This window comes from Neopelma chrysocephalum, unplaced genomic scaffold (assembly GCF_003984885.1).
Source record: "Neopelma chrysocephalum unplaced genomic scaffold, ASM398488v2 Primary Assembly neopelma1_62, whole genome shotgun sequence".
Lineage (NCBI taxonomy): Eukaryota > Metazoa > Chordata > Aves > Passeriformes > Pipridae > Neopelma > Neopelma chrysocephalum.
The window spans coordinates 672,431-692,296 of NW_020897719.1; the positions used below are offsets into that span (position 1 = coordinate 672,431).

Here is a 19,866-nt window from a genome sequence, read left to right on the forward strand (position 1 = left end):
CGCTTTATATAAGAGAGTATATATTTTTTTTAAAAAATAAGGTCAAACAAAACAACAGTTATTAGACTTTTTACTACCTCTCTGAATAAAACCATTTTTCTCCATGAGATACAGGAAGTTCTATGATTATCTGCATTATGCTATGGTTTCTATTCAGAATCCCAAATAAAAATGTTTACAGTTAAAAGCTAATTACACTGCACACATCCTACAAAAGAAAAATAACATACATACTCCACTGTATATGTAAAAGAGACAACACACTAACACAAAAAAATTACCTCAGTTGATCACAAATAACCAATAGAAAAAATGAGACCATAAACAGTCATCTGTCTATTCTGTATACATGAATGTAGAAGTGTGTTTGGATTGCATTAATTTAACTGGCAAATTAAAACATATATAAGAGATTTTAAGCTTACACATTTACATCAAATACTATAGCACTCTGTAGGACACTGCCCCATTAGAAAAAGATCTTATAAAACACGACAACCAGCATCATATTGTGTATTTATGGGTACAAATATGATAATATGATAAATATGGTATTTACATTCACATTAATATAAGGTACCATGTTTTTAAAGCAGTCACCACTCTTAGATGTAATATTATCAGCTTCCCTTAGCACTGCATTTAATGATGAGCAAGGCAGTTGTCCTTTATTTTTAAAAGAGGCAAATACATGTAATTCCTGTAACAAAACAAAGCTTGAGTGTACCTAAAACCTTCAGTCAACTAGACTTCCTATTCTGCTGGTTTAATAACTGTGAAATGAACGCATATAAAATGCCTCAAACACACACTTCCCATTACTGACTTTTGGTTCATGTTTCTGCTGAAGCAACTTCAGCACCCAGTTTGGGGAGGGAAACATTGATGAAGAACAGAAATTGACTCTCAGTGATAGCACATATTCAAGTCATTCTCTTCTGGTACTTTAATTTGGTTTTAATCAAACAGCCAATAATCTCACAGCAAAATTTAACAGGACCCTCTGGGCTCAAACACTTGCCTCATCATCTTTCTCCTTCCTTGGAATTTACCAAATATTTGCTGATTATACAAGGAGCAGAGTGATAAGTGCATTTGAAAGGCACCAATTCTTCAAATCTATCTTCTGGGGACACTGTGGGAGTTTGCAAACCCAACTGCAGTGGGCAGTCTGCATTACCAAAATGGTATCACTGTAGCTAACTCCATGATCATAATGATGTTACTTGGCAGCCCAAGAATGAGACTTGTCCTGGCAGCACAAGGAATAATGGCATAGCATATGCTTGAACATTTAACTCTCCCAGGCCAAGACATCTTGCAATGCATATGTACAGGCAAGCAAGGTACCAGAGGGATCAGATGGGATGGGATCCGGCAGTACATCAGTTGCTTCACAGTAATTCCTATGGATTTGTCCTTATCCTGGAGTATACATGAAAGAGCTACCCTTCCTTCACTGAAAAATAATAACATAGTTAAAAAGTTTTTCTAAGGGAACAACGACAGAAAATTTGAATCTAAAGTGAAAAAAGTCAGTAGCTTTTTTATTTTGTTAACCAAAAAATATATATTACCATAAAGATATTTTATGCAACAACCAGGCATGTGCTAATTTCTACTAAGAACTGATCTAACGTTAAAGATATTTTTGCATGAACTTCTAAATTCGATAGCACTGTTACCGAAAGTTAATAAAACCAAGAATTTCCACTGCTAGTGCTTTTGAATGATCGTTTGTGTTTTGGTTGTACATTAGAGCAAATTGGAGAAGATCTCCAGAGACACTAAAATTGCTGTAAGGTTTGCAGTTCTTACTACACAAGCTATTGATTTCTCTGTTCTAAAAAGAAAAGCATTCAGGAACGATAGTTTGCGTTGGTACTTACATTAAACTGTTTGCCAACCTTTAACTAAGACTAGATGAGAGTAATATATATTCTCTGTGCTCATTTCATAACTATTACATGAAATAAAAAGAGAATTTTTTTCTATCCATCATTATCTGCCTTTCCAACTAGAACACTAACCCTATATCCAACAGTTTAGATAAGATATCATCCGGTCTAAAGTACAGTTTCACTTCACTGTTATTCTGGCTTGCTTTGCAAAAGCACATTCTGGACCATTACTGTACCGTTAAACTATTATTTGGAAATGGACACACTCACAAAAAGCTTCTCACTAAACCAGCCTCATGAAAGCACTCAAGTATACCACATTTGTTTGAAAAAGCACTGTAGTTGCCTTCTGTATTTTTATCTTCCTCCCCAGGAGTACAAACCCTACTCTGACTCTCCTTTCTTCTATATGCTCATTCTACCTGTGATTTAAACTGGTGAATTGCCAGTTTTGATCTGACATTGCTGTGCACTCACAGGGGTTTATTATAGTGAATGATTTATTATCATTATATTAGAAAAATTATCATATAGAAAAAAATGAAAGCATTAACTGATTCTATTACACACTTTCTTCTCCAATTGAAGATTTACAATACTGCAGTTTGTGGTTTTTGTTTTTTAAAAACACACAACCTTGTTCACTTTCAGCTTTAGTACAACTGTATTAGCTGCTCTCATATTTAGAGTGCTCTTTCACTTGACAGAAGTGACTACTCCTCTGGCCCACTGATCTTCCGAAATTGTCAGTCTGGAGTACCAGCAGCCAATTCAGAATCCTGAAGGTTAACCACCAATAATGCCAGGAAAGGTGCCAGTGTTATCTAAAGTGCTTCAGAGCTGTTGCCTCTGGAGCTACCTCACTTGACGTGAACATGAAGATAATCAAATACAAATATTTAATATTACAAGTTTTCATTGCACAATCAAAATGCTACACCTCAGCTGGAAAAACCATCACACATAAATTAAAAGAAGAAATCAGAATGCATAACAAATTAACATAATTAAAATAACATAAAACAACTCATTACTGAACAGCACTAATGTAGACAGAAAGACAAAAAAGCTAACCAAGACTTGACACAGAAGAAACACAGCCACCTAGCAACAAATTCTTAAGTTATACTTCTCTCTTCCACAGACAGATAGAATAAGGATGTACCCCATATTTTGTATTATAGTCTATATAAATTATACATATATTTTTAATATAATATTAATATATATAATATATTTGAGATATATGTAGTAGATATATATGTATGGATATCCTGAGAGAGCCCATGTCTACCATTACCAGATTTCTGAGTGATCCACTCAAGCACCACACAACTGATTTTAAATCAATGAAATAGAACACTCGCACTTGAATTTTAATGACATACTTTTGACACAACAATCATCATTCTACACTAAAAATAAAACAACAGCCTGTTTCACAGCTTTAGGAGATGTATACTTGAAGTTCAAACTGATTTTGCCTTCAGCTTGTTGATCACAACAGATGGGACCAGGGAACTTTTGAGGCTTTGCCACAAGTACTACATTTAGAGTCACCCATTCAGAGACAGGAAGGCCCATTTGCTGGGCACCTGGTAAAGAGGAACAACAGTTGACAGTCTGGGTACCAGTTGAGAACTGGAGTCACCAAGAATTCCCAACTGTTACAGGTTTCCTGTATGATCTTCAAGAAGCCATGGGAGGCAGATGGGGATTAAATCAGGTATTAAGATGCACAAATTTAAATATTTAGATTCCCATTACAATGGAGATGTCTCTACTGAATGCTCCTTAATTCTTAAAGCCTCTCCTTAAGCTAATTCAGCTGACCTGCTAGTAGGGGCTCAATTCAGAGGTCTAAGCTCAGGCCTCTGTATCCAAGACAACTACACGCAGACACCCATGCTCTCCTGGGCCAGATGCTGGAAGCCAAGGAAGAAACATTATTGCACTTCAAGTGGCAATGTAAAACACCTAATGTCTAAGTGATAGAGGGAATCAATTCCCCGGCTACATGATGCCCTGAATAGTTATTTGGATCTACTGACAGTACTTCCATAACAAACCAAGCCTGCACAATCAATGAAGGGAACTTAGACATGTGACATTAGTCACCTTAATCCTGCACTGAAACGTGTTCCTTGGAAAGTGTACAGACAGACCAAGACAGTGGAACTTTTAATCATTTTCTTTATTCATTAAATTGCAAGGTATTACGTGACGGAGAAATTTGATCTATGTGCATGATGTGAATCCCTTCTGAACATATGACATTTCTTCTCAAACACTAAAACGATCACATGAAGCTTAGGACGCATTTGAATAAATGATGGTCCCCTAGAAACGTAAAAGATCACTTTTAAAAACATAATTTTGAAAAAATACTATGGTATGCAGATCAATATTGAATAAAAAACACTGTAAAATTAACGGATTCCAAACACGAAGTCAGCAGACACAGTAAGTGGTAAAGATCAGGAATTGTAATAAAAACTGAAGGAAATATTAGCAATTACCCATTCCAGGTTACCAGCTCAGCTTTAGGCTGGCAACTCAAGAATGCTACAGAGTAATCTCCAGTCACATGCACAAAACACATGCTTGAGTGCAAGCTGTATAAGTATGACAATATGCATTTTACAGAGCATCATTTCTCTATTTCAAAAGAACCTTTAAAACATTAGTTAAGTGAATACTCACTAAAAGCAAATAAAAAACTCTACAGTATTTCATCCTTTTGAACTAATGTTGTGAAGACCTGAAAAGAAACCAAACTGGAAAGTTCAGAGGAGGTTAAGTTCCCTGTAGGCTTTAGTGTCAGAATTATTTAATCCATTTTATTAAAAAAAAATTAAGCAAAAAACCCAAAAACTTGGTTACTCCTACAGAAAATGGTCTATGTACAAAGGCTTGTTCTTTGTTAGGTTCATTTGGCTCATCCTTTTACCACTAGAGTGGCACGAACACAGCACTCAGAAACCATTCAATGACAGTCATATATCAAGTGACTCAGATGCCCAAATCACGAAGCATTTCAGCATGTCATTTTCTTTCTTGGCCTTCTTCAATTTGTGTACTGCACTACGTTCAACATAATTTCTGAAATATTATTACTGTTACAGAACAAACAGCTAATATTCACACATTTTTAACTGTTCCTTCCAGTTGCATTATGAATCCTAATGACCACTTTGACATTATAAGCAAAATTAACTGATCAGTATCTTTTTAATGTATGTTTAACTTTTGCAATACATCCTCATGTTTAGTTTCATACAGCTACTCAATGACATCAGATTCCCTAAAAAGGACAAGCTTCCCAACTAATTATGTCATTAGCTCTAAAATCAGCATATCATTCCTAAACAAGAATAATTTAACCCAGGGGATTACACTGTTATGTACATCACTCAATGCAAATAAGACAGGACTCCAAAGGAAGAAATGTATGAATAATGCCTGCCTTCAGACAACACAACACAAAACAACACACAGACTCTCAGAAAGGGCAAATCCTCTCTCTTGCCTTAGCTAGTCCACACCACTTCTACTGTAATTAAATAATTTAAAGTCTGCTTTGTCCAGAAGTCATTCAAATCCAAACTTTTTAACTTCTACCTTAAGAACTTTGTAAGGCTACTTGCCTGCAAGTAGAGTTCTTATAAAAGAAGAAAAAATAAGATTGCAACATTGGATTCTATTATTTTTCCTAGATACAGCAAATTACTATACAGTTTCAAAAATATGTCTGTATGCCAAGGGCACACACAACTCAATAAATAGCTAAACAAAAGCAATGCTGCTGTTTCAAACAAAGATCTGGTAAAAAACCAGCACAGTGAGGCTATTAAAAGCTTTCTTCCAGGAATATCAAGGGAGCATTTCAACTGACTGAAGTATTCAAACTTAATTCTGTGCTGCTCTTCCAGGTGGAAGCAAGTAGAATACTACTTCTTTTCCAACCCTACTAATCCAAATCACCACAGCAACAAACATTCTAAAATATACAGGCACCTGCAATCAATGACACAACTGCCAAGCAGAGGGCATGCCCTGTCCCAGGCCAAGATGATCCTGCCAAGGGAGGATGCAGTCCTTGTCTGCTCCAATCCCATCTGCCCTTTCCCTTCCCCTCTCCTACCAGCACAAGTGCACCTGTAACTGTGCAAGAGCTGGATAAGAGTTAATTTTTTTGTGTATTTTTTTAAACTCATTTTGCTTTTACTGCTATTTAAAAGTCAAGAAAAAACCTGAGTCAACATAAAGACTACAAGCCCACTAGAAAGCTGAGACAGCTTGACTGGATCTGTGTAAACAACAGTTACATACAATTGGAATTCAGGCTGCAAGGAACTTTCGGGAGGAACTTATTTCCCTTTTAACTCTATTATTTCTATTAATTATAAATATTTTCCCCTTGTATTTCTAAGGTTTTTTTATGCAGTCAGATGTAGCTTACTGAACAATATTCCCATTCTGTAATAGGAAACAGCAGGCAACTTATTTAGCACACTAAACTATTTTCAATTTTGTGATAAGACAAAATTCTTACGCCAGTTCACTAAAGAGAGCACCACCAACTTCCCACGAGCACAGCACAAGAGATCAAAACTCCAACCACTAGCAGGTTAAAATACTTTATAAAGCTCTTTTCAGGCCGTATGCAATTCGGGGCAGCATTAGCAGCATTACAATACTCTCTAGTACAAAGCAAATCTGAGAACCCACTGTATTAAAAACAACAAAATAACGACCAAGTAGTATTGTTTTCTAGGAGAAATGCCAGATTACTTAAAATAACATGAACACAACTGATGCCTGTACCAAAGACTGTTTCATCCTCTGTAATTTCAAGCTCCAAAAGATACTGTTTAATTTACACTTGCCCTGAGAGCTTCTATCCCATCCACAGTCTCTATTTTTCTAACTGGGCAACAGAAATACATTGTGAAAACACAAACACATTTTTCAGCAATGTCGTTATTTGTATGTCTACCAGTGTAAACAGGCTTGGCATGTCACAGACATAACCACCAAATCACCTCTTGGTCATAGTGTATAGCTTTCATGCCTACTATACTTCTGTAGTTGGTGCTAATCTGAGGAAGTATCAAAAAGGAAAACCACCTAGTAACAAACAGATGTGTCTGAAGTGCAATAGTAACTGGTATTCCCCATACCCTTAGAAAAATAAGTCTGTTGTGTTAGTTAATCCCTAAACATCGCCAGCAACATAATTTCAAGCCCACAGATTCTTTCTGCAGCTCCCATTCTTAGAGCATTAAGTGGCATAACCAAGGAAAATCCTACTCAGGTATTATTTGTCACACAGAGCAAAAATGAGGTATGGATGCTTTGGAGCCAACAATACATCCTGCTATTTCTTAGTTAAAAGCTCTAAAGGGAAGGAAGTTTGCCACATATTTGTGTCAAAAGTTTAACACTGAGAGAAACTCAGTAATTTCAACGTTTCTTAACAGATTATCAAAGTCACAAAAGTCAGACTCCACCGTTGTAAGTAATTGGACTTAGAACCATATGATACCCACATAAATGTAACCTACTTAGAAAACTTTACAGACTCAGAAGTAATAGAAAAATATGAGATTAAAGTGCTTAAAACAGTGAAGAGTTCAAGCTCCTAATTGAGAATGAGATCTAGATTTCACAGTTGGCTCTCCCCTTCTCTGCTGCATCCAAGCCCCACTCTCACCTTCCCCTGACGAAAAAAGTCCCATAAAGTTCTTTAGCTGTGTCATCTACATGTCTGTTCAAAGAATCATTCAATATTGTTCTGGTCTCTCTGTACCTAATAGATATTGCTTACATATACATTAGGAAGATGTTTTAAAAACTAAATTAGTTTGAAACTTGGTTTGAAAACTAAAACTCTTTTAATAACACGAAATCTCTTTTTTTTTTGATCATACAACTGTCTAAAACCCTACAGTATCGATTAAAAAAGGATTTGCTCAGGTTAATCATCTGAGCGACAAGCAGAATTGAGAAATACATTATTACTTTTATGAGCAGAAAACCTATCAGTTTGTAGAATTTTGACACTATTAATATAAAAACAAAACAAAAAAGAACCAGAACAGACAAATAATTTTAGAAGTGGTTGATGATAACAAATAAGTGTGAGCAAAGTTTTCAACTATGTCACACACTGGAAAGATAATTAGAAGCAGTTTACCTTCTTAAAGTACCTATCAAATCTAACAACTATGATACATCTAATAACTATTAATTTTGGACTATGAGTTTTTCAATAGCTTTATCACAGTATGTTAAATTTATTAAGTGACGTGAAAGCATAGACATTAGCTGCAAGATAAACTCATAAATTACAATGCATATGGTAGCAATGAGGAGAATCTAGTTACACTGCAAGTAAAAAAGTAAGATTGTAAGTAGTAGGAATTTGTTTTAAAAAGCCTGTGTTTAAACATAGTTTAAAAAACCAGTGCTGTTTCAAATCAATAAGAATTCCTCTGATCACTCTAGCCAAATCTAATCATGATCAGATCAAATGCATGCAATTAAAATCTGTTTAGCAGTTTAGATTTGACAAAAAGAACACCCATTTCCTCTAAAACTAGAACAAAAAAACGGCTTCCAGAAGTGAGGAAGTAAGATCATTTCCTATGACTGTATCATACATCCTACTGTAGGAACTCACAACTCAGCAGAAAGTCCCACCTCTTTTGTTAACACCTTCCAGTACTATTCCATAAACCTATCCAAATTCCAGACAACTGTGAAAAAACTTTGTTTTTAATGAAGAAAGCTATTCAAATTGCCATCAAGATATAAAACAGAATAACACAAAAGTCAAACTTACACAAGAATATGATAAATGCGCTGAACAAGTATCAAGAACTGCACATGCAGTAGTTACTAAACGGTCAGCATGGCAAATGTAACGAAGCATTACTAAAAATACTGGCTTAAGGGTGACATTGCCCATCTCCTTTGTAGATCTTAAAAGAAAGTAAACACTCACCCAGTGGGGAAACTTGTTCACGGACTAAACAACTTAAGAGTCACACAGTAATACACAGAAGAAAGTGGAAGCGGCACCCCCATGTCCCTCCAAAACACACAGGCAGATTTCTGTTCAACTGACCACAACTTTTTCTTATTTACATGTGACTACACACAGTTCCTTAGGACTGATCACAACTTTCTCCAGTTTTTCTGTGACCACACAGAATTTCTCAAACAGACCAGCGTTCCTCTGCAATCTACAATCATACATAATATGCTCTACTACAGTGTGTCACTTCATGCCTTTCAAAACAAGAACAGTCATTAGCTTCAAGTCATCTGTTAAAGTGTGTAATACTACATACAACACTAAATATGCTATTACTGAATTGGAACTCAAGTCACATTCCGTATGCAATTTCTTTCTTCTGAGCTTCTGGGTCTGCAGTTTAATCTGAGTTAATGTATTAGTATTTTTACTCCCACTAGTGCATAGAAAACTACCGTTAGGGAAAAAGTTAAACTGACCGTATAAACATAATAGAGAAACATACGGTTAAAATGTATAATTTAGTTAGCAAGAAAAAATCTGACTGCCCTTCAATTAAAGTAATCTGGCTCATCGAGATTACTGAGGTCCCAGGCTACACAGCATAAACGGAGGTTTGAAAAATAAAACATACAACCTTACTCATGAGTTTATTAATGGGATTTTGTAGAAGGAAAAAAAAAAGTAATCCAAACTTTTGTATCTCCCAAGCTTCCTCTGTTGTATCAGCTGGAACTGATACAACCCACAGCGCTGGAACCCAAACGACAACCCCAAAACGACGGGGCACATAGCGATCACCAGCGATCCGCACAGTTCACACGGGCAGACACGGATGTGCAATGGTGAGGAATAAGGCGCACCGACCCGGGAGCAACAGCAGCGTGTGCGCTCGTCGCAGGGGCACGGCACAGACCCGAGGGGAGACCTGCGCGGCCCCGGGCCCCCCCGCAGCCACAGCGCCGGGGCTGAGCACGGTCCTCCTCGGCCTGTCGGGCTCCCGCTTGCTCGGTGCACGCCCGCTCGGGCGCCCAAGCCCCGGTACGGAGCCCGCCTCGGGCGAGTTTCGCTCGCTCGGTGGTGCCGAGACAGCCAAGCCGAACTTTGTCTTTTCCCCGGAGGTCGCCGGGGATGCAGGGGTGCCGCCCCCGCTTCGCCCTGTCAACAGACCGTCTGTCCGCCAGCCCCGCTCCCCGCGGGGCACAGCCCGGCCCACGGCCCGCGCCGCGGCAGCGCACTGACACCACCACCACAGAGAGCGCGACGGCCGCAGCCGAGTCCGGGCACAGCCAGCGGCTGCGGCGGTCGGAGCTTCCCGGGAGCGGCACCGTTCCGGGGAGCGGGACACGGGCACGGCGGCAGCTCCGCTCGGGCCGGGCCCCGCGGCCAGGGAGGCCCCTCCGGAGAGGCGTCCGCCGCCCGGCTCAGCCCAGCCCGGTCCGGCTCGGCTCGGCCCGGTTCAGCGCCACTCACCTCCTTGACGGGGGGGAATTTTTTCCGACACTCCAGGCTCAGGCCCCGCAGGTCTCCCTGCATGTTTTCCAGCAGCTTCTTCACGGCTTCGGGGCTGCTGGTCCCGGCCATGACGCCGCCGGGCCGGCCCCGGGCCAGGCGCTGTTCCGAGAGGACCAGGGGCAGCAGCGCCTGTCGCTGCGCGGCCCCGGCCGACACGTCTGCGCCCTGCACCGGAACCCTCCGGCCCGGCCGCGTCCCCTCCCCGCGCCGTGGCCCCCCCGCTCCCACAATCCCGGGCGCCGGCAGCTTCCGTACACACGGCCGGGGGCGGGGACAGCGGCAGCGGCAGCTGCAGCAGCAGCAGCAGCAGCAGCAGCGGCGGCTGCGGGCAGGAAGGGTGGGCGGGAGGAGGTGGTGCTCGGGTCTGGGCTGCTGGGCCCGGGGCGAGGAGCGCGGCCCGTTTCCGCAGCGTCACTGGGCCCATGGAGGGGCACCAGCGGCGCTGGGCCCGGGCCGAGGCGGAGTGCCGGTACGGGGAGCTGCCGTGGGGATGGGACAAACCGCGTCCGTGGCCGAGGGTCACTGGGGAAGGGGGTGGCGGAGCTGCTTGCGCCTCAGCAGCAGCCAACCCCGCCAAGCGGCTGGAGGGGTCGGTCCCCTTTGGCCAAGTGCGGCTTTCAAGGGAAGTCGGCGCTGAATTTGATAAAAAAAAAAAAACATAAAAAGCGAGACAGACTGTTGTTTTCCTTTTGAATCCTGAAGTTTCTTGCTTTCTTTCCAGTGCGAGGACTAGAACAGATTGCCCAGAGAGGTTGTGGAGTCTCCCTCACTGGAGATACTCAAGAATCGTCTGGACACAATCCTGTGCCATGTGCTCTAGGATGACCCTGCTTGAGCAGGGAGGTTGGACCAGATGACCCACTGTGGTCCATTCCAACCTGACCCGTTCTGTGATTCTTCAGCGGGAGTGAAGCTTTGTGACCTTTGCAACCCGTGTGTGTATGCAGCTCTCCTTGTTTTCCTCTGGGCAAAGCCAGAGTGAATCCTTCATTGAGAACTTTTTAGATAAACACAGACAGGGCAAGAACAAGGGGATGTGGAACAGTTGGGTCCCAGGTACCCTCTGTGTCACCAGCAGTGTCTCTCTGAAATCTAAAAGCATTACAAACAGCAATTTTTAACTCATTTCTAAAGCAAGCTCTTGAATAATGAGCATGAACTCTTCAGTATCTGTTGCTTGTAGTAATGCAGGGAGCTTAGGCCTGATGGCTACCTGGGAGTTTCCTTCTGGAGGACACCATTCATCATCGTAACAGTTAATATTTCACAAAGATTCTGGTCTCTACAATAATCATTTTCCCACATTTTGTTTGCTGTAAATCATGTACTTTGTTGTTTGCCTACCTGTAATGCACCATGGTTCTGTTCCCTGTTCATAAACACAGAGAGGTGGAAAACATCCTTGAGTTTTGACGTGCTGTGGTTTTCAAACTTGGAAATCTTGAAAAAAAAAAGAAGAATCCAAAGAAGAATACATTTTTTTACTGTGGTACTATTTTTAAAATTTCTATTTTAAATAACAGCTTTTCTTCAGACTTTCCTGAAATTCCTCATTCTTATTCAGCGAATGTTCTAAGATTTTTTTTTCTTGTATTGAAAAAGTGAAAAGAACTTTTCATAAATTCGAGCATCCCTAATTCTATGTTGGGTTCATTTGCTGTGAGATCCATAGCAAATCATATCAGGTTCCCACTGGCACTGCACTAAACACTCTACCTGTACTCATAAATCTTTAGGGATGCTTTGTGAGGTAAAGAGTGCAGGGTTGTTTTCTAAGTAATTTATTATTTTAAGATTTTTATTTTTACATTTTCATTTTACTGGCTGTTAGCTTGACAGAACTGGATAAATGGGTGTGAGGTTTTAAAACTGCATATAGTACTGGTGTAATTGAATAAGTTGGTCAAACTTTGCCTTCAGACAAGGAATTAGGATTTCATCCCTCTGTTCAGTAAAAGCAAACCTATGATTGAAAAAGACTGTTGTCTTCAGCAGAACTATTTATGTGCTTAACCAATAAGCATTTTACTAACAATTTTCCTGTCTTAGTGTATCTGTTCTAGTCTTCAGTCCTGGTGGCAATTCACAGACCAGTCCAAATAACCTTAATAAGAAACATGGATGATTAGCTAGAAGAATGAGTTAATTAATTATTGAGTATGCCCGTGTATTTCTTAGGTGTTGCCTTAAGAGACCACAGAAAACAGGACTTCAAGCCAACTTAGTGTATAAGATAAGATAAGGAGGGTAGGTCCTTTAATTTCTGGCCTGAAGCCCACAGGAATACATGACACCCCCCTTGTGTCCACGGGGTTTCACAATTTAAGATATTATTCCATCCAATCCCAGATTTGTCTACCCCCCAGCACCTCCCCCTGGCACACCCTTCTGGAAATTGAGGCAGGGGACTCTGGGACCCCCTCTTCAACATCCTTCTCTTCATCTCAGCACGTTTAGTCCTTGGAGTTCCTCCAAAGTTTTGGGCTTCAAGGTCACTATGCCTGAGTGGTACCTTGTTGTTCAAGCCAGGGTGCAGATGTTCTTAAACATAATTAAAGGCCTACCTTGAGGGAAGTCTAAACAAGCTAAGAGAATTTTGAGGGAGTGGTATGGAATGGGGTAACAGTGTTGGGTAAATGTGTAAACTACTGTGCTAAGGGTAAGGGATATAATACAGCTACTTCTAAAATCTACAAAAAGCTAAAAATCAAAAAATCCATAGGTATCATAGGTAAGCTTTAACGATTTACTTCCTTTTTGATGTTTGGATTTTTCCACCTATTTACTGTACATAGTGAGCCGTGGGCACATTGGTACTCCCTGAATCTACTTGTCTGCCTATTTGCATACTTTTTATCATTTACGTCGATCGTACCTATCTTTTCAACTACCAGCTTTGACGCTCAGTCTGCTCAGCATTGCCAGCCAAATACTGCAAGATTGCTCCTGGGTTTGGAAATGAACCTTACCTGTGGTTACAGAATTGAAAACTCTTTCAGATCTGCTGGGTACAAGAATTGGGAACTATACACATGCCTGGATCTCAGGTGAGTCTCTTGAACAACACGGTCCTCTTTCTCACTGTTTCGATGTATGCATTTTGTAAATGCAGATTTATTAGTTAAGCTAAATCAGTGCAGCTAAACTGTTTAAAATGGTCAGGATCCTTTTAAGTGACACTGTTTTGATTGTGAATGTGACTTCTGCAGTTGCATTTCATTGCAATAGATTCTGTTGCATGCACTCCTAAGGCTGAGCAGAAGTTCTTGCCAGTCTTTTGATACACTTTAAATATCTCAGTTTCAGTTCAAGTCACTTTTGAATCAGAAGGTGGAACAATGTATGTGGATGTGTCTGAGGGCACATTTTTGACTAGCAAGTTAAGAGTACTAGTTAGTTGTTAAGCTGACCTAATTGGGAATTCTACACATGCCTGAGTCTCAGATGCATCTCTTAGCTGTTAAGCTAATTTCGTATTGCACTGCAATTACTGCATTGTGGTTTGCTTTGTTATTAAATTGTATGTTATTTTGTGAGGGGCAGTGGGTGATTGAAATAATATCCTGTAGCTTTATGGCCCTAATTACCAACAAAAATGCTCATGAGACCTATTATAATTCATTAAATTACCTCATGTTCATTCCAAATGATGTTCATCAGTCCTTTTAATTGGATTAAACATGGGATAGCACTTGGCTGTATTAATTTCAGATGTTTAGTCCTAGTTATAGTCCATCCTGGTAGATGTATGCAGATGCAGGTTTTGTATATGAGTCATCATGTTACACAGAGGCAAAATCATCAGATTTCATTCACTGTGGCAATGAATTGGTTTCATCCTGATGGGAAGAGTTGTGGCTTTTCCTCTGAGTTCACTTTAGTAACACTCCTGTATACTTTTGTAATTGATATGAATCTGTAAATAGTGACAGTACTAAACAAACTTCACAATATGAGAAACCAATTGTGTGGAAAAGTAAAGGTGTTTGCAGACGTCTCTGGTGATTTTTTTGTACTGCAGAGTTAAGAGTCACGATAGAGAAAATTTTGTCTCACATTGAACATAGATACTGATATCAAAAGGCAAAGTTAAATTTCAAATTAAAAGACAGTGAGAGACAGGTTAATATGAAATACTTCCTATAATCTTTTATAAAAACTATGCATTGTATTGGTCTGTGTAAGCACAAAGAAGCCCTTTACTATGTGAACATTTCAGTAGATCCTTCTTAAATTACAGACACAAAAAGTGGGACATGAGAGTATTTCTGTTGTGACACAAATGGGTTAAAAGCACAAGTAATAAACTTCCCTCTAGTACCTATTCTCTTTTTTTTTTATGGAATAGAAGTGAAGGCCTCGTTCCTTTAGGATGTGACTGTGCAAGAAAGTTAGATCAACCAGCAGATTGAAAAATACTTCGTTTTCCAGTATAAACTCCTCATGAATTTAGCCTCTGTTCCTCTCTGCATAGGTGTGAGCATATGTTTACATGTTAGTACCCATTTTATTTGTATATTTACAGTTAATACACATTTTATTTCACTTGGTCAGCTAAAAAACAGTCCCGGCTGCTGTCTATCAGTAATTATGGTACATTTTCTTTAAGGTCACTGACAAAAATATTAAGCAACATTGGTCTGGGAACCACGGTGGGGTTGGATCAAGGGTTGGACTTGATGATCTCAGAGGTCTTTTCCAACCCAGCTGATTCTGTGATTCTGTGAAAATGGCAGACCTATGACATCTATTAGATACTCAACAGTGATTCCCTATTGAGTTGCAGTACAATCACTTCAGGGCCTACACACAAATCCCTCAACCAGAGGCTCAGATGCTTCCATGACTTGTGTAACCAGGCAGTAAAGCTGTTTTTCCAATTTTTTCTGCTTGAATCTTGTCCAAACAGATTCTCAGAGCAGTGGGGTTTTTTTTATGTTGCCCTTTCAAGTACTGGTAATTGAATCAGATGAACCTGGTAACATCTTTTGTGAGAAAGAACTGCTGTCCACTGCTTGAATTAATTTATTGCTGTCTTACGGCTAGCAGTGTAACAACAGACCGACAGAGACATGATAATCACAAAATTTTATCAGCAGCCCCCAAGCCCTTCATACTTTCCAGCTCACACAGGAGGTATGTGGCTGGCCTGGGAAACAAACCTTACTCTGTGCTTTAAAATGAATTCGTCTTTCATTCCCTTACACAAATAACAGAATTAATGTCTGTTCAGGCAGCACCTGTGATTTTTTTCCTGCAGGGTGTGTAATGCAGCCCATTCATGATAATTTTTTTTTCTGCGAAGTGTAGAAAATAGAGGAACAGTGATGGAGATGTTACTTGGCAGTTGTTTACATAGAAAAACCCCATGCTGACCATCCCTGCCACCTTAACAATTAGCACAGCATGAGGTCACAGTCAGCTTCAGAGATGTTGCACTTCTGATCATAATTTACTGCAATCTTTACATCTGTTTTTAGGAATTTCGGTTTAGAGATAAAGGCATAGATGTACTGAAGCAAAATAATTGTGATTCTAGGCACTGTTCTTTGATCCAGAGCTCTTCCAGTGGACAGTGGATTCAGCTGCACTCTAGAGATAAGTTTTTTCCTGAGGATCTCATGCTGACTGCAGGATGCCTAACTTAAAAATGCCCATCAAGAATGTCAGAAATGTGCATTGTGCTGCAATCTGTTTATTTTGCTGCTCTCTAATCTATTTGGCAAAACCTTCACTATATCTTAATAATTTCCCTTTTATCTCTTCTTCAGCTTGTATGAAAATTATGGAAGTACTTCCAGACACCTAGTAACCTACAGACAATCTGCTAATCACAAAGCAACACCAGAGAGGAGCCCTGAGGCTGCTGAATGATACCGTTACTACAGGAGATTTTCCATCAGCTGAATGGATGTTAGTTCCTTTGTGTTAGGGGTGGCCTTTATGTAGCAGGCACTGCAGTCGTATCTATAAAACACAGAAAATAATTGTAGAAATAGCTACACTCACTATACTCACGTAAGTAGCATGGAGGCCAGCACACTATGTAGGTGTGCTCACACTGCCGCAGCTACTCTGCTGGCATGGCCAACGTAATTTGTAGCTAACTCAGCCCAGCCTAGAAAAGACTCAATATGACCAAGTACTTCCGAGGTCCTCCAGCACAACTGCCTGCAAAGATAACTGAAGTGTGACTCCTTCATTCTTTTACAGGCAGTTCTATAAACCATGAGGATTACAAATTTCTATGGAAGAGATCCAGATGATGAACTGTTTGGTGTAGAGGCCTTGATTTACCTTACGTGTTGTACTCATCTTTATTGCTTTATGAAGATTATAGACCTCTTATTTCATTCAGAGAAATTTGCCCTTGATATAAATATTCATAGAGCTGCATGTGTGGCTGTGTTTATAACCAGCAGTGTGAAATAAATTAGGTTACTCAGGTTGCATCAAAACAGATAAGCAGAGTGAACTTCTCAGGGAATTTGGAAGACAGCTGTAGTGGTAATCCAATCACAAAGAGCCAAATGCTTTCCTTTGTAGTAAAATGGCTACCCATATCACCTCCACATGTGAATATGCATTCCCAATAAAGCAGGGCTATACTACTATATGTACCTGCATGCTGGGTAATGTGCTAGCAGGAACGTCCATAACTAAGGATGCATAGATGTTGCAATTTCATAGTTGGTACTGGTATTTTGGCAGCATTTCTACAAGTTGTATTGAGTATTTCACAAATAGCAGCCGCCTTTTGGAACCTGCTCCCAGGGCACAATGGATGAGCTTGTTTGTCTCCTCACACCAGTGCACGGATGGGCTCTTGGCTGACTGCTGGCTGAAGCATAGGAAATTCCAGGTCAGAACACTCACTGTTCCACCTGAGAGCCAAGCCCTGGAGCTACTGAACAGATCATTAAGTAGGATGTAAAACTTGTTCTGCCAGTCTGAAACCTTATTTCCCTTTGACAGCATGGTCATCATTAGATTCCTATGGCTGTTTATTTCTAGGGGCCTTACTTCCCTGCTCCAATCCTAACTAACTAAACCACACCATGACCTAAGAACATTTGACAAATGATTGAACTATAAAATTAGGAGTTAATATGTACTACATGTTGAGAGATTCTTTACCGAATGGTGTGCTCCTGACCAGCTCAGCCACAGTTTTTTATGGGGGATACAAATATCTGGTGGGCTTGAATGTCTTATTTTGTTGGAGGCAAGATTACAGAAAGCCAGAGTTATAGTAGAATTTCAAAGAAATGGACATTTCCTTGTTCTATGAGGAGCGGCTGAGGGAGTTGGGATTGTTTAGCCTGGAGAAGAGAAGGCTCAGGGGAGACCTCATCACTCTCTGCAACTACCTGAAAGGAGGTTGTAGCCAGGTGGGTGTTGGCCTCTCCTCCCAGCTACCTAGCAAGAGGACATAGTCTTCAGCTGTGCCAGGGGAGGTTTAGGTGGATATTAGGAAGAATTTCTTCACAGAAAGGGTGATTATACACTAGAATCTAATGCCTAGGGAGGTGGTGGAATCACTGTCCCTAGAGGTGTTTAAGGAAAGACTGGATGTGGCACTTAGTGCCATGATCTGGTTGACACAGTGGTGTTTGACCAGAGGTCTTTTCCAACCTACTTGATTCCGTGATTCATTTTTCCCCCCTTCAGGACATTTGGAGCCTTCCTTTGTAAACCAGTTCCTCAAAATTATTAACTCGGCTCCTGATCTCAAGACATTATCAAACACTTGGACACAGAGACTGCAGTTTTCTAGATAATGACTAGGTGAGGACTTGTGTCAAAAAAGAATATGGATCTTCTATTACTGTCTTATTTCAAAATATAATGTGCTAGAATTCACCTCTAGTTTGTTTCTATTCTACTGATTTTCTGTATCTTTCACTAAGAAGTAAAATCCATTGCTAGAAACCAAATTACTTTTTTTTCCCCTGACTCTACAACACAAACTACAACTATTAAAGATTTTAATTCTGTTAGTGACTTTTGCAGTATTTGCTTTTTTTAATCACAGGACTCTGCTCTTTTAAATCCTGTAACACCTCCTTATTAGTATCTTACAGCTGCTTTCTCATTACATTCGTATTTTCTGTTCATGCAGTATAGGCTTTTCCATATTCTTGCCCTTGTCTTAGCTATGATTAATTGTTTTTACACACATTCACAGTTCTGCATTATTTCTTTCTCCCTGAAGGGGACAAAACCAGGCTTACCAGTGATGAGCAATGGGATGGTGTGCCAGAACTTGAAGAAACAGCATTCATGGGATCCCTGAGTCTACCTCAAGAGGTGTTGGCTACAACGTACCACTCCTGAAATGTGTGCACACCAATGCAGGCAGCATGAGGAACAAACAAGAGGACCTCAAAGCTTTGGCCCAGTCCCAGAGATTTCACATCATTGGCATAAGTGAAACCTGGTGGGATGAGACCTGTGACTGGAGTGCCCTGTTGGATGGTTACAGGCTCTTCAGGAGAGATAGACAGGGCAGAAGAGGCAGAGGAGTGGCACTGTATGTAATAGAAGGGTTAGATGTATGTAGCTCACAGTTGGCAATGGCACCGTTGAGAGCTCCTGCGTAATAATCAAGAGGCAAACAAATAATGTGGATGTCATTGTGGGAGTCTGCTATAGACCTCCCAGCCAGGATGCTGACACTGATGAATTATTCTTTGAGGAACTAAGGGATACTTCCAAGTCAACTGCCCTTGTCCTTATGGAGGACTTCAACTTGACAGAAATTAACTGGCAGCATCACACAGTTGGTTCAACCCAGCCAGAAGATTCCTAAAAAATCTGTATGACAACTTTATGGAATAGGCCCTAAGGGAATCAACTTGGAAGGATGTCCTCCTTGATCTGCTGCTTATCAACAAAGTGGATTTCATGAGCAACGTAGAGATTGGTGGCCCTCTTGGCCACAGCGACCACAAAAGGATCAAGTTTAAAATCTCTGTTGACAGGAGGAAAAGTACCAGCAAAACCTCAATGCTGGATGTGAGGAGAGCAGGCTTCAGGCTGCTCAGTGAATTAGTAAGGTCCCCTGGGAAAATGTTTTGGCAAGTACTGGGGTCCATCAGTACTGGTCACTTTTTCAACATCACCTCCTAAGGGCACAGAAGCAGGCAATTCCCAAATGTTGGAAGTGAAGCAGGTGAGGCAGAAGGCTGGCTTGGCTGAACAGGAATCTTCTCTTGCAGATAAGGCAAAAAAGGAAGGTGTATGCCCAGTGGAAGTAAGGTCAAGGGACATGGTAATAATTCAGAGATGCTGCTTGCCACAGGGAGAAAATTTGCGTGGCCAAAGCTCAACTGGAGTTAAAGCTAGCCAGAAACTTGGGTGTTGCAGGGTTCAAATTGTGAACAATTTCCATTGCATTTCTGTAGG

At 40.5% G+C, this 19,866-nt stretch overlaps 1 protein-coding gene and 1 long non-coding RNA gene across 4 annotated transcripts in view; one reads left to right on the forward strand and one right to left on the reverse strand.

Annotated features, from left to right (window-relative positions):
• Positions 1–10,616, reverse strand: part of MON2 (MON2 homolog, regulator of endosome-to-Golgi trafficking) — a 67,295-nt gene extending 56,679 nt beyond the window's left edge. Inside the window, exon 1 of the mRNA XM_027682183.1 lies at positions 10,417–10,616. Coding sequence (XP_027537984.1) covers positions 10,417–10,527 — 111 coding nt within the window. The 5' untranslated portion in view covers positions 10,528–10,616. The remainder of the gene's footprint in view (positions 1–10,416) is intronic.
• A 657-nt stretch (positions 10,617–11,273) lies between these two features.
• Positions 11,274–18,878, forward strand: LOC113967046. 3 transcript variants are annotated; one of them, XR_003534068.1, is made up of 4 exons: positions 12,221–13,505; positions 16,230–16,371; positions 18,130–18,246; positions 18,674–18,878. It is a non-coding gene; the product is annotated as an uncharacterized LOC113967046 (long non-coding RNA). The 3 variants fall into 3 exon arrangements; XR_003534069.1 differs by lacking the exons at positions 18,130–18,246; positions 18,674–18,878 and adding an exon at positions 11,274–11,947 and having other exon boundaries at positions 13,353–13,505; positions 16,230–17,970; XR_003534070.1 differs by lacking the exons at positions 18,130–18,246; positions 18,674–18,878 and adding an exon at positions 11,960–12,208 and having other exon boundaries at positions 13,353–13,505; positions 16,230–17,970.
• Positions 18,879–19,866: the final 988 nt, after the last annotated feature.